The 15,157-nt window shown below is 44.3% G+C and overlaps 1 protein-coding gene across 1 annotated transcript in view; it reads left to right on the top strand.

The window, feature by feature from the left end:
- Window positions 1–5,459: 5,459 nt before the first annotated feature.
- GLI2 (GLI family zinc finger 2) overlaps window positions 5,460–15,157 on the top strand; it is a 142,637-nt gene continuing 132,939 nt past the window's right edge. Inside the window, exon 1 of the mRNA XM_009869931.1 lies at window positions 5,460–5,592. Coding sequence (XP_009868233.1) covers window positions 5,460–5,592 — 133 coding nt within the window. The remainder of the gene's footprint in view (window positions 5,593–15,157) is intronic.

Genomic DNA, 15,157 nt, shown 5'->3' with positions numbered 1-15,157 from the left:
GGAACTTTCTCAAGCTTAGAAGGGGCAGCAGGGACCTCCAGACAGAACTACTGCTCTCCATGTGCATGCCCCAGGACACAGGTCTAATTTCTATATGTAATCAACCTTGCAGGATTGGCCCAAACAGAGCGTTCCTGAAAAATGTCAAGAAGGGAAACCTTGTGTCAGGAGGACCTCAAAAGTGATGGGTTCTGAATTAATATGCTGCTTTTACCCGAGATTGATATTCTGTAAACACTTGTAGATCTCTCAGCAACAGACAGTGTGTTTGGATAGTCCCAGCATTCAGTAGTGGCTTGTGTACAGAAGAAACTTTCTTTAGTAATTTGAAGCTGTTGCTGATATAAAAGAAAACAGAGGGGTCAAGTTTTGCTGTGGTATAGAGCCTATGACTTCACCAGGTTAACTGCAGCTACTTCCGTGTAATTGAGAACACGATTTGGCTCAAACCCTGGGAGACTGAAAAGGATCACAGCAGCCACTGTATTAAGCCAATGTTCAAAACAGTTGGCTCACACCGAATTTCATAAGCAGACCATGCATTCAGAAGGCTTTAGCTGTGTGACACAGTCCACTGCAAAAAAAAAGATGATGGGAGTATCTCTGTTTATCTTAACTAACACAACACACAAGGAGAAGATATCAAACATAGTATTGTACCTGCATGGGAGTGATGTGGCAAAATATGCATGAGGACAAACCTGGCAAGAGCTGTGTGAAGGCTTCCCTCAGTTATCCCAGCTCCCATCGGTCATGGCAGGAGCCAGCAGCAATGGAGCTTCATCCTGCCTGTGATGCGGTGGAGGTGGTGCTGGTATTGGGAGCCAACACACATTCATCCTGTCCCCTTGGGGATGATGGCACCTCGCTGGCACTGCTAGGACTGTGTGTGAAAAGGTCAGGTAGAGGTGGACTTAAAATGAAGGGGAAGATGCATGTTGGTCTGAAAAAGCCCAAAATATTCACAAAAGCACAGTGGCTGCTGGAAGCCTCCTTTGGAAGCCTCTTTCTGCAGCCCAATGGGGCTGCTGGGCGTGGAGGCAACATTTGGTGACTGTGGTGGCTTCTGGAGGATTGGACCCATGTAAAGAACTTCACTGGTGGTACCTGCCCTCTGGCAGAGAGGCTCAATCCCATGCTGCTAGTTAGTCTTTGAGGAGAGGTGGCCAAAATTGGTGTTTCACATTTCACAGAAAAGTTGGGGAACAGAAATCTATGTTTTCTACTCTGTCTAGGGGAGGAAAAGGGTTTTCCCTGATGAAAGAAAAATCCTAAAGAAGGAAATAATGCCTTTTCAAGAAGAGGGTGTGCTGGGGGGTATGGGTGATGAGTATCTGTTTATTCCCAAGGTTGCTGGCAGTCCCACGCAGGCTGATGCCCTCTGAGGGAGACAGGCATTTTAGGACAGCACTTTCAACCATTCCTCCAGCACTTAGCGGGAGGGATTGTTTTATTAGGAAAGTTTATGGCTTCTTGTTTTCCCTCAAAGGCAAATGTGACTTTGTTGTTTTTAATTCTGTTGGGATTTCTCCCTTTTAATATACAACGCAGCTGTTAAAATAGCTGGGGTTGTCTAGGGCAAATCATATAGCACTTTCCTTGTTCAGATCTCAGATGGCTGCCTTTTTAGTGTTGCTGCAGAATTATATTACAGGGCATATGAATAGTGCCGGTATTAGTGTCAAAATCAATTACCCAACCCTCCTCCTGCGGAGAAAGCTACAAACCTTAGGAACAATCCGAGTAATCCATTCTGGGTTTCTAATTCTGAGTAATGATGGAGGGCAGAGACTTGTGCTTGAATAAGTGCACAGGGTCTTTCTCTGTATAGTCACTCCTAAATGCATGCTCTTTACAGGAAAAAGCAGGCTCCCTGTGAAACCCTTTTTCATGCCAAATGGCTCGCTGCTAAGATTAATCTGTCATTGAATTTATAAATTCTGTGTGGCACAGAGCAGCGGAAAAAGTTTAGCATTGAACAGAAAGCAAACTATGTATTGCTTAAAAAATGAATGTTGTGCTCCTGGATGGTGTGGATTGACTGCCTCCATCAATATATCTTCTTGCACTACTAATAAAAATACTTCCATAGCCTTGTGCCTCCGAGGATCTCAAAGCACTTTGCAAATAGGGCACAGCACTATTTCCTATTTTACGGCTATGGAAACCTGCTGTGAGAGAGGTTAAGCATTTTGCCCAGGGACACAGAGGGAGCTGTAGCAGAGCCAAGATTGGAATCTAAATCTCCAGAGCTCTGGTGCTGTGTCCTGGTCACACACTGCACCAAAGCACAGCAGAGGAGTTTGCTGGTCACCAGTTCTCAGCCGTCATCCATGAAAAGGATTGGTGGGAGGTGGGATATGAATCCCACCTGAATTTCGTATCCAGGAGGTGGGATACAAAATCAGTGTTCGTACTCCTTTAGTCCCTAGTCACTGTCCTAGTCTGTGGGCAGAGGTGCTGAGCAGGGCAGGATCTGGCACAATGCTTGCATCCTCCTGGGCTGAGACGGTCAGCTCTGGTTGTGGGTGGCTATGGAAGGACAATGACCTTTGGTTGGGGCTGACGTGGGGAAAAGCATGGAGGCTTGCACCCAGCCTGCTCTGCCCCAAGCACCTTCATGAAGCAAAAATAATTATACGTTTATTACCCTAAATCCTGTAAGATTAGAGTAGTTGCTTTCTCTTTTTTTCCCCCTTTTATTCTGTAATCCAGTATTTGAGGAGGATTTACCTTCCATTGATTAGAAACACTTGATTTTTGTTTTTAAAAAAAATCTGTAATTAATTTGAAAAGAGAGCATACAGCTACAAAGGCCAGATTTTCAAATATGGGCCTGATCTCTTGTCATATTCCAGTTGGATAGATGGCACGTCTGAAAAACTGCATCCCTGGTGAGGTGCTGTGGCAGAGATTTGGACTTCTCACTTCAGGCATATCTCTGGAGAAAAAAGCATGGTTCTAACCTGGATGTTTCACAGGAGAACAATTCCTATTACTCATTTCTTGCCTGCCCTCCCTGGCTGCTGTGCTCTGTAGCCCTCCAAGGAAGCTCCCTCACACATGAGGCTGCCCCAGGGGTCAGGGTAAGCGGGGAGGGAGGAGGCTGGGAGGGGTGCAAGGGCGAGCGTCTGGTTTCAAACAAAAGTGCAAAGGCTTGAAAGGGGGGACTAAGAAGAAACAGGTGGGGGGCTAGTAATAGAGCCTCTGAAGTTTATTTGCTTAATGAACAGAAGCCCCGGCTGTCAGACCTAGGTCAAATACTCCTCCAGTTTGAGTGTATTTATTTCATACGTGGTCTGTAATCCAACCTGATTTCTGGATTAAACTGCTGTAAAGCCCTGGCCCCCAGGAACCCATCCCATGTTTGCCATCAAGCCCAGCACATGCCGGGGCAGGACCTGGAGGGGCCACCTCAGTATTCAGTGGAGCTTTGTGTCATCAGTAAAGCCTGTAATTGTGGGTCCCGTCATTTCTAATGCAAGCTTCGCTCTTTACAGCTGCAAATCGTGACTGCAGATCCATCACTTAGTCGTCCTATTAATGCAAGATGTGCCTGAAGGCTCCCACAATATGCTGCTCGGGCTGCAGCACAGAGCTTCTTGGTGGGCCACCATCCAGCTGGAGCCTGGGCGGAGGTGACAGTACTGGAGGACCACAACTCTCAGGTGCCAGGTCCCTCTGGGGTGCCAGCAAGAGTGGCTCTATATTTGTAGGAAAGTTTTCAAGTAGCTCAGAGGATGGAGGTAGCTCAGGATAGCTTGCTTTGAACTGTGGTGCAACGTAGTGGGTACCAGGGAGTCTGGGAGCACAGGGCTGTGTGCTGGCTGTGCTGAGCCACGGAGCTCACCGTGTACGGGGGAAAGAGGGTCTTTGCTTTCCTATTTGTCTCTCCTGAAGTTACAGCACAAAAACTGCTAGAAAACCAGCAACGTAGCAAAATGGGGGAAAAATAATCACAAGATGAAGTACTTACACCAGCATCATGAACAACTAAAGGCTAAAAGCTATGTGTCACACATGGGAGTTCCTGAAATCTTTATGTGCTTTCAAGTTTTTAGGAGAGTTAATTTTTTAACCCAAGGAGTTGGTTAATCCTCCAGAGTGAAGGGAAGGTTTCCAGTGAAGGGGAAGTTTGAGCTGACACAACGGCAGTAAAGCTGCGAGCACACGCAAAAACATTTTCTGTTTGAGCACACGCAAAAACATTTTCTGTTTTCCCGTTAAGTTTTTTTGGCTGATCCTATCAATTCCAGTAAGGGAAACAGCCAGTGTGCTCCACAGTAACTCAGGAGCTGAAAAATTTGCATCTGAAAATTTGCATGTGAAAAATTGCAGATCTGCATTAAAATTAGAAAGGGAAGGAGGAATTAGCCGTGGGTTTTCCCGAGACCAGCCTGAGGTCAGTAGTGCCAGGTAACTGTGTGGATTCTGTGGAAAAAAAGGAGTCACGTGGAGATAGTTGAAATGAAACAAGTTAAAACGGGACGAACAAAAGTATTTGCAGTCAGAAATGAAGCATGCCTCCTCATTTGAGAGGAGCTCCATTTTTACATTAAATTTGGGATACCTATATGTTTGCTTCTGGGAAAACAATTCAGTTTAAGGCGTGCAGAGCAACTGATGAAGCTAACAAAAAGTTCAGGAGCTTTTATTATTCAGGAACCTAAGTTTAAAATAACAGGTTATTTGTGCTTTGGTATCTTATTCTGTGGAGCTTTCACTAATTCTTAATTCACTATTTGTAACGGGAGTAAAGCTGTAGCCGATTTTCAGATACGAATGGTCAGGATAGAATAACTTGCTTGGGAGAGAGAGGAATCACCAGGGAGAGCTGGATTGGCTCTGGCAGACCTGCTGTGGCTTATCTGTTAAGCACTGTTGGAATGTACTGGTCAGGGCACTGGTTCAGAACCAGCGCACAGAATAAGCACCAACTGGGAAAACAAAACCAAAACCCACCAAACACCTTAAATATCTATTTATATATGCTTTTTGGAAGTTTTTAGCTGATGCAGTTTTTTTGTTTTGATGGGTCAGGTTACGTAGGATGGATGGCTTGGTTTTATACATGCAAAATTTTTGCACATCACCTATCCTTTAATCTGGGAAAGCCCTTTGGACATGTAAGCTTTATTATGTGCACAAGTTTAAGTGTGGAAAAGTTGTGGTTTAGACCTGATCCTTTTAGATTTTCAACCGCTTGAGGCCAGTGGGGTGTGAAAATACCCATCCCTTTGCAGGGCTACGCCCTTTTTGCCCGTGGCTGCTGTACTGACTGCATCGCCAGAGTTAGAAACCCGGGAAACCTTTGGGGCTCACCATTTACTTTTGAGCTCTGCCAAACCATCGGCTGCTTCCTAGTGGAGCTGATTTTGCCTGTTTTTTTGAGTGGTGACCAGAATCTGGTTTTGTTTTATGTCCTGTAGGGTTGCTGAGCTGGAAGATGCACGTCTAAGATGGAAACCTCTGCTTCAACTGCTGCTGGGAAAAAAGAAGGGAAAGGTGCAGTTCTGGAGGGGAATGACTTTACGGAGACGGGGAAGAAACCCACTCCTTTAGCAGCTGCAGGAGCAGCAGTGGCACAAGGAGGTACTTTATGTTTTCCTCAATTTGAAAGCAGCAGGGGTGTTTTTCATTAGACTGTAAGAATTTAATAAGTACAGTGACATCTGTCCTCCTGTGAACATACTGGGTTTATTGGGGTTCTTGGCCACCGGAGGTCACAGGAATGGGAAACTGTGTCACCACACGGCATCCAAATGTCACTGCGCCGTGACAAGTCACCGCTGCTCCCAACGATCTGGGCTGGGGTGAGGGAGAGGACAGGTGGCAAAAGATGCCTGTCAGAGAGTTGAGGCATCTCATCACTGCTTGATGCTGGCTGACTGGTGCTGCGTGGTGTGGGCAGCATGGTGCCTGCTGCTCCTCCACAGAGGGGTTAAAGGGTGGCTGGAGCTGGGAAAGCACCCTGTTATCATGGTCTGTTGTGTGTGCTGGCTGTGATCCTGCTAATGAGCTAAACAGACTGCACCATCTCCAGTTGTTGCTGCTGGGATTTCATGGTCAGGGAGGAATTTGGGATTGTCCAGCCCCAGTGCAAGAGGTTCTCAAAGAAATCCTCCCACTTGTGCCATTCCTGTTAATGCCAGAAATTGCTTAGGTCCCGATTTCTTTTTCCGTGAGTGTTTTTGGCAAGATTTTCGTCCTGCTGGTGTTGAAATCTGTTAGGAAGCTCTCATGGGCACCCGTGGGCAAGGGGTCATTTTTGGTGGGTCTGACACTGGTACGTGCAGGGACTTGCATGAGTGTTGCTCCTGCCTGATACAGCAGGCAAAATACACCCCCAGAAAGCACATTCCTCTCTGTCACACACGTGCTGGTGAATCTCCAACCTGATGCAAGGGCCCTTCCTGGTGGCTCCAGCTGTGAGCAAGACCGTCCTTCCTCCAGGGGCACTTTCTGGACAGGGTGTAATGTAAGGAGACAAACAAGAGACATCCCAACTGTGTAAACTTTGCAGGCGGCTTTTTTTTCTTCTTTAAAATATACCTTATTGCTAGCCAGAATTTACCCCAAAATCTCCCCTTTCTTCACTGCAGAGCGGTTTCTCATCACCCCAGGAAAGCAGCGCAACTTCTCTGCAGGCTTCTCTGTTCCAGCTCGGCTGGAGAGTTTGTATTTTCTGCTGGCTGAGTTTGGAAGATAGTTCCCTGCCCAAATTGCTTTAATCTGCTTAATCTATCCTTCCTTTTCAACACCTTTGTTACTCAGCGTTCGTTTCCACACTGACACGGGAAGATTTGAGTATGTGGAATAAAATAGCAGCTGCTAGACTATAATCTATCAGATCAGTTCATGTCTTTGACAAACTCTGTTAGCTTTTGTTAGCCACAGGAAAGCTGTTCTTAAAAAGACCTAGAAAATCTAGAGTTGTTTGGAGGGAAACACAGCTTCTTGCCACTGAATGGGATCTGAGCCACCTTCCTTGTGAGCACCACACAAAGTGGCATAAAGGAGGGCTTGCTGGGTGGCAGAAGTAGGGACAAGGCAGAGACAGCAACATGCAGAAGTTTGCCATCCCCCAGCAGATTTTTATGTTGAAGAAGCACAGGCTGTAGGAACAACTCAAAACATCTCAGTGACTGGCAGCTCTAAAGGGCTGATTGGTGCCAACAAAGTCCAAGCATGTGCTAAAATTTGAACCCACAGAAGGGTTGTTATGAGTAAACGCCTTCTCCCCACTTGGCACTTGCCTTGGGAATGCCTCCACCAAGGAAGCAGACACCACATTTCCAGAGATAAGGTAGAAGTAAGGATGCCTCCGAGGTGGAATGGCCATCGGCCCATTTGGCGCCCCCGGAGACTGGATTGTTTTTTAAGCGCTCAGTGTTATATGTCCTGTTAGCAGTGTGCTTTCGCCTTTGGAAAGAATGATTTACGGGCTCAATATTTCTCCTTTTATTAAGAGGAAGTGGAGAAGTAAGTGGAGGATTGTTTGAAGATGTCGGGAGAATTGTGATGAAAGCATTGTGTAATGAGATGTAAAGAGCAAAATCTATGTCGTGCTGTGAAGAGAAGTGCTCATAAATGACCTAAAATGCCTAGCAGTGAAGCAGCGTGTGATCGGACGCCGGCCCCGGGACTCTGCAGGTGATGCACGTGCTCGTGTGGTTCGGAGGGCTTTCCTTTGAATTCTGGCTAGGCATAATACATGCTCCTGAAAGGGAGCAGCATGGTGCGTGTGCTTGTAAGTAGAAGAAATTAATACAAAGTCATCTTCTTACATCAGTTAACTGCAAGGTGTGATTTAGCAGATGATAACGAAAAGGCTGGGTAGAGACTGTACTTACGTGGTATTCATGCTAATATAACATATTTGATTCGCTAAACTAGTGTAATTACTTATAACAGGCCAGAAATATACATATTTATGCTCATATTCTTACAGAAGAAAGCAAATGAGGCATGGAGATTAATTATGTTGTTCAGCTTGAGGAGGGGAACAGCTTTAAAGAGAGGACTTCTGAGCTCTCCACCCTGCTTTGGGGCCATACGAACAAGTCTTTATTCTCATCCAAGACAAACTCCTGATTTTGTTTATTGTAGAGGTTTTAGTCTTTGTACTAGCATGTGAGAAAGTGGCAGCAAGGCTCAGCTAGCGCTGCAGATCACTAAGCTGCTCGCCAGAGCCAAACAAACGTAATTTGCAACACATTTCTTCTCCTTTATTCTACTGAGTCACACAGATGGAGTGCCAAAATAGCATATTTCTCAGATCATAAGGGTTTTTTGATGTTATTTTTTTTCCATTGTAGAAATGGATAGATTCATAAGATTTTATTTATAATTAAGGTAATTGAATTATTAGTTAAATAATTGAAGAATAGCTATTTTATTATGTTACTGACTATATTATTATAAGGTAATAGTATGTCCAGTCTCCATTTCCTATTTCCTTTGCTTTGGGTATTTGTCCCATGTGTTTCCAGCCTTGAATAAATTAAGTTAATGACTGTAGGAAAAGAGATTGGTATTGTTGATGCTGTCAATGAAGAAGAGTCCTCATGTACTAATAAACTGCATCTCGTATTTTCAGTCTACTGAAGCTGCCATTTCAGACATCTCTGACTTTTTTGGTAATAACTCATTGATCAGAAGTTAAGAAATTGGCCTCCTACAAATGACATCAGGGAAGTCTCTCCTAATTTTCTATTTTTCCATAAATCATACTGGCCAAGAAGTCAAAGCTCCTCTCTCCTGTTTCAGTAGGTGCACCTGTGTATGTGTGAAAGAGATGGAAACTGGCTTTAATGGCAGTACGTAGGAGCTGTAGATGAGACAAATCTGCAGAAGAGCCTCTTACTTTTTGTGTCTCCACTTCTGGAAGGACAACTCATAACAATTCATGTTTAGAAAACTCCCTTGCTGAATGCAAAAGTGCGTATTGCTGCACAGGGTAGGAGACTTTGGAGCAGAGCACCACGTGAGTGAGACCAGGATGCGTCCTCCAGGCTAGCACTGTGACAGCCTCCGCGTCAGCACGCGTGAGGAAGCCCAGGCAAGTGACTGTAAAAGAGCCACTCTTTCAAAAGCGAAGATATTTAGGAAGATGCGTTTCTCATCTTGTAATAAAAATTAAATACAAATTCTCCTAAATGCTAACTGCCTGACTTTAACAAGGCCCAGAATGCACCTTTCTCTTTCCACTCCACCCTTCACATGACACAAACACCAAGTTCTCAAATTGATGGTGTTTATGTTTGAAACATTTTTCTGATGTCTGGCTCTGTCAAGACTAATTTTAGCATTTCTAAAGCTGGGTAAAAATATAGCCTCATTACTTTGATGTCAGAGTATAGTTTACTATTAGTATATTCTGGGGTTTATCATTTTAGTCATGTTTAACACGGCTGCAGCAGGCATGCACTATTAAATCTGGCTTATTTTACATTCCTGTCCGAGATTATTTATTTGGAACAATTTCCTCTCTATCAAAAGACACAGCTAATGCTGAGTTTTAATGTGTTATTTACACACAAAATAACCTATTTACAACTCAGTATCTGCCGCAGGGAGAATGAATGGGGCAGTGCTCCCTTCATCCTGTTGTATCTGAGTTTAACAATCTGGATTGCTAATAGAACCATTTATCACAGGGTGGTAATTTATTTTATGTTAGCTGCACAGGTCTCCCTGCCTCTGATCTATGGAAATACTTTGTATATAATGAAGTTCAACAAGTCATTTGGTGTAAACAGGAGGAACCAAGCTGCAGAACCAGTAAGACTCTGGCTACACTTATTTTTCCGGGAGGTAACGACTCTCCTCTAATATTAAGGCTCCGGTTGATGAAATACAGCTCTTTTGCCCTGCATGTGCTGTCAGGGCAGAGTGTGGGGTTTTTCTGCAGTGGATCAGAGATTGGACTGGAGTTTGATCACTTGATTTATGGGCTAGCGGGAATGCTCAGTGCTGCAGAAGTAGCACACTTAGCCCTTTCATAGGCAGAGGAGAAGGGCAGGGAGCACCTCCCATCGCTCTCCAGAGGTCTTCTGTGAGCGAGCCCCGAGTGGCGCTGGCAGGGAGTCCTTGTGCAGTTCAGCTTGTCTCAGGGCTCGATTATGGGAAGACCATGCAAATGAGGAGGAGGAAATACCAGCAGCCCAGCAGACCTCAGCGTGCCGAAAAAATGTATAGTTGTGTGGCCAGAGACTCAGACAAATTAGAAGGAGAACAGCCCCAATGAAGTCATCTCCTCTGTCCACCCTTGAGGGGCAGGGATTTTCTCCAAAGAATGTTTTTCATTCAGTTGTACAGGTTTTTCCGGGAAAAGGAATATAACCAGTACAAGCACATTCTTAGCTTCCCTGTCGTATATTGCTTTGCTGTATACAACTTAAAATGTTGAGACACGTGGTTAATGGAAAGGCCTGCATTGGCTCCAGGAGAGAAGGGGCCAAGTTGTTCAAACTGAATGATGGGAAAATCCCATAATTTAGACTGCAAAATTCTCTTGACAGACACTGTCTCTATCATGTGTCTACTGTGGCCCCCACCTTGGGCAGGGCTTCAGTGCAACACTGCCAGAAGAGCGATAGCCATCAGGAATCATATTTCTTCCCTGAACATTTCCGTCAGTCTTGAATGGGAGTAATTCTGTTGGGTTTTAAAGTGAATTTCTTTACTACTGTAGCCCTTCTGTCTGGCCAGGTTGCCAACAGGTTTCTCTCTTGTGTACCCACTTGTGTCCTCTTGGGCAGCTGGGGGTCTCGGATGTGCAGACTGGTCCAGTGCTGAAGCTGTTGCTCGGTCACAGGGTATCAAGGCCTGTGACCAGCTGCCAGCTCTGAATCATGCCAATCGCCAGACACCAGCTCTTCGGGATAGTTTAGAAGGATACATGTAGAGATGGATGAAGTTAAAACCATGCTCACTATTTTGGTGTTCAATGAGCAGTATGTGGTGTGTGGACATGGTAGAGAGCACTCTGGGAGCAGCAGGTGTATTTCTTCACCTACATGTCATGGAATTTGAGTAGTCAAGTGCCATAAACTATGCCGCAAAAGCACATCTTTTCTTCTGCCTCCCCCTTCTCCCCCATCTATGGCTTGTAATGCTGAGTCTCTCTAGTCTCTTCTTTAAAATCATCAGAAATACATCTTTGTCGGGTCGCATTTTGCTTTGTTTAATCAAGTGATTGGAATCCAACTTCTTGACCACTTGGGGTTTTTTTTCCTCATGGAGGAAGCCACTTTCCTGAGCCCCTATACTGGGTTTCTCTGTGTGATAGCCAGCCCTGTGGACAAAGGTGTAGCCTCAGAGTGGGTAAGCATTAATGTTTACAGACTTTTTAGTTTGCACTGCTTAGCCCTTACAGATGGTGCTAGGGCCTGTACCACCAAAGCATTTGATGGTGCAGCAACTTTACTGTTGGACTTGATGATCTTCACAGAATTTCTTTGGTTGGAAGAGACCTTTAAGAACAGAGTCCCACGATTAACGTAGCACCATCTTAATGGTCTTTTTTCAACCTAAATGATTTTGTAATTCATAACATCATCCAGCAGTCACTGATTGTGTACATTTTTCCCCAAACCATCATTCCTACAATTTCAGACCATTATAGGTGCCGAGGTACTTTGAAGAAAGAGTAATTTCATCTCGGCCATAACCACGTTGTAGGATTGCACGCCACCTTGTAAAGCTTTTATGGGTTGAGAATAAGAAAAGGTATTCTTCACAGGCTGGTTTTGGCACTGGTGTTCCCAGCTATTAAGAACCACCTTGAAAGACCTTTGTATTTTGTGAGTGTACGATTTTTGTCATTAATAATAGTTGTAATAGTAATAGCTTCCACTTTTCTATTATTTTGTAAGCTCAAAAAGCTTAATCTGGCAAGTACTGATCTATCTCCTTCTGAGTGGATCCAATTTAGACTTCAGTAAAGTGCCTCTGAGAGGATACCTAAATATAACCTTTTTAACTGATGCTAAACTTTTACCTATTTGTGAGTTGGTCATTTATAGTCAAGTAAGAAAATCCAGTGGTGGTAATCGATTGTATCTAGCATGATACTTTCCTGGGCTCTCTTCTCTGTGCTGCTGGCATGTCCCCATAGTTTGAATTTTTAGTATCTTTTGCAGCTTTTTCCTGAGCATCTGAGAATGTGCACATGTTTTGCAAATTAATTCTCCAAGCGCAATCCATTAACTGTGGCATCTGAGCCTGCCATAATCATGGGGGACCAGGAATGGGATGTTTTTTGTTTGAGGTTAGCTGCCTAGATGTTAGGTATGTAGTGTGGGATCCCTTTGCATTAGGGTGGAGTAAGTCATACTGCGTGTAAGCCCTTGAGGGCTTCATGCCTGACTTGAGATGGCTAATGTTAGGTGGACAAATCCCAGTCTTCCTGACTTGGCCAAAATTGCAGAGTGGGGTTAAAGCAAGAAACCAAGGTGGGACTAGATTAATACTTTAAAGCCCTTCATTCACGTTCATCAGTCCGTAGCCTGATGAGCAATCTTGAGAGCTCTGACTGCCAGCTCTGAACTGAAACCTCACCCCACGGCTTCTTAAGTCGAGGGTAAACTCGACACCCGAGTGTCAACACAGCCAGGGGAGCTGCTTCCCAGAGCTGCTCCAGCTTTACACCAGCATTGACGAAACTAGGATTTTAACAGAGAGATGGGCAATTTAAAATCTCCACTAAAAAAGACAAGGAAAAACCCAAGCTAGTGAATTCTAAAGGCTACAAAAGACTCCTAAAAATAAGCCAAGTGGAGGAAGGCTGTTAATGTGAAAGTAAATAATTATGTTAAGAGTAGCAGCTAGAGAGGCCAGTTGTGTAAATCACTGCAAGGGAACAAGTCTTAGATAAAATCTATTCTTTTATCACACAGATTAAGTCTTCCTTTTGACGCTAAATAATTGATAGGGTTTGGCAGAGCATTCCACAGCTGCCTGCACAGAGCAGTGGGACTGCTCCCGAGGTCAGATGAGTGGCAGAGAAAAATGTTCTTAGAAATGCTGTGCATCCAATACCATCACCAAGAAATGGGACACTTCCTGAAGAATTTCTGCATGGCCTTGAGAAGATATCCATATACCATGGAGTGAAAGGAAGACTTGACATTGCTCGTCTCCTCCTTAAACTGCCCCCCCATGAGACCAGGCAGTCTGTTTTCATGGGTTCATGTCACAATGAGTGAGGTGCGGAGGCCTGGGAGGAACAGTCCCTTCTGCTACATTTTTTTTGCCTTTTTTTTTTTTTTCAATTGAGAACGTGAATTGTGCTGTCTGGTGGCTTCTGGGAGCCCAGGTCCTGTGGGCGTTCTTTGGGTGACCCCAAAAGCGCCTGAGTACTTCAGACTCTCGGGCACTTCTTTCCACACATTAACATGCTGGGAAAGCAGACAGATGTTGTCATTCCTGTTCTGCAGAGAAAGGGGCACAAAAGTGCCAAAGTGGCTGTGATGGTTCAGCTGTTTCAGAGACATATCAAGAACTGGTTATCTCTGTCATTTTGCAAGTTCATAGGTGGCGTGCATGGGATATCCATGGTGGTAGGGAGTACTTAGCCCAGGTCCCTTTGGTCACCGTATGCCCTAACAGATCCTTCCTCTGACAATGGTATGCCATGTAGTCATGGTCAAATGACTATCATGCTCATCGGTCAAGTGAAGGAGTTGTTTCTTTCTCTTCAGGAGAGTTGAACACAGGTTTTCAATGCATCATATAGTGTTTTTGAGACCATCAGGTTGCAGCAGTCAAGTACTGTTCTATTAGTTGCATAAGAGTTCAGTAGCACTAATAGGTTTTTACTGAATTTAAATTCATTTTTGGCAGTGCCTTTGTCCAGTACCTAGCACAGTGGGCTCATAATTAGGGGGCTACAGATTTTTTCAGAACCAAGTGGGATATAACTTGCAGAAGCCTAAAATTCTGAAATTAATCAATATCCCATGAGTTCTGTGTGGGTCCTCTGTCTGGCAGGTTGCCTTCTCTGATCCTAATGGTACCGACAGAGAACAAATCTCAGCCGAGATTGTAAATTTAGCTCTTGAAGGAATGAAGTGGATATAGCCTCTGCATGCAAACTGGTTTAGGATTATATTAAACTCATGAGCTTACATGTGTTTGGAAGTGACCTGTACTGGGTGTTCTGTGACTCTCATAGCGATGGTCGCTTGAAATCAGGCAAAACTTGGTGGAAAGAATGGAACAAAAGTTTGAGCACATAGGTTGACTGGGTCCAAAATGCAGATGAGTAAAAAAAATTGAGTATGATCTGCAGAAACACAAATGAAAAAGATTTCACACAAACTTGCCTGAAATCAGTTCTGCCTTTTCTATAGTTTGTTAGAGACTACTGTGGGTATTTTGTCTTCTTTTTTTTTTTAATACCTCTTTCCTTCTGGAATCCCAGCTGTTTTTGAGACTATATTCCATTTAAAATGCTTCCAGTTGTAAGTAAATTGTAAATAAGAAAAGCAGTATTGCGAGCAAAATATTTACTGCCACTAATATCTGACTTTCAAAGTACAGCAACATTTGCAGTGATCGAATGCTGTTGCTTTGGCCAGAACACTGTTCTCTTGTCTTCCATGAATCAGCTCCTGACTCTGACAGATTAAAAAAAATAAAATTAAAAAGAAAAATCACAATTTGTAACAGATGCATCCTTAAGTAAACAGTTAAAGTAGATATTTTGATTACTTTGGTTGCATTGATATAAAAGATCAGTTTCTGAGCATTCCTGAAAAACATCCAATAGAAGATGTATCTTCCTGTAAGCCCCCGGCCTTGTGTGCGCTGTTTCAACAATAGCTTAATCATTTTAAAAAAACCCCACAACTCGGACACCTCTGCATCTCATGAGCAGCTCGGAGTCTAGAGAGGGTGCTGTGGGCTCAGCACTTACTGCCCCTGAGTCCAAAGTGTTGGGAAATGTTTAGATTTTTCCCCAAGTGAAGTTTTTCGGTCTGTTGTGAGAGGGGGCAAATGATCTGCTCTGGTTTTTGATCTGGGGCTCACCTTGGTTTATGGCTGCTCTTTGTAGGGTGGACCAGCAGTGAGGGGAGGTACTAAGCAGCGTCCTCTTCTGCACGTGGGCTGGTGTGAATATGGGTGTCCTGTGTGAATGCATGCAAGTGCT

Source organism: Apaloderma vittatum, unplaced genomic scaffold (assembly GCF_000703405.1).
Source record: "Apaloderma vittatum isolate BGI_N311 unplaced genomic scaffold, ASM70340v1 scaffold10290, whole genome shotgun sequence".
Lineage (NCBI taxonomy): Eukaryota > Metazoa > Chordata > Aves > Trogoniformes > Trogonidae > Apaloderma > Apaloderma vittatum.
The sequence above is the reverse complement of the archived record's forward strand: the minus strand, read 5'-3'. Positions and strand labels throughout refer to the sequence as shown.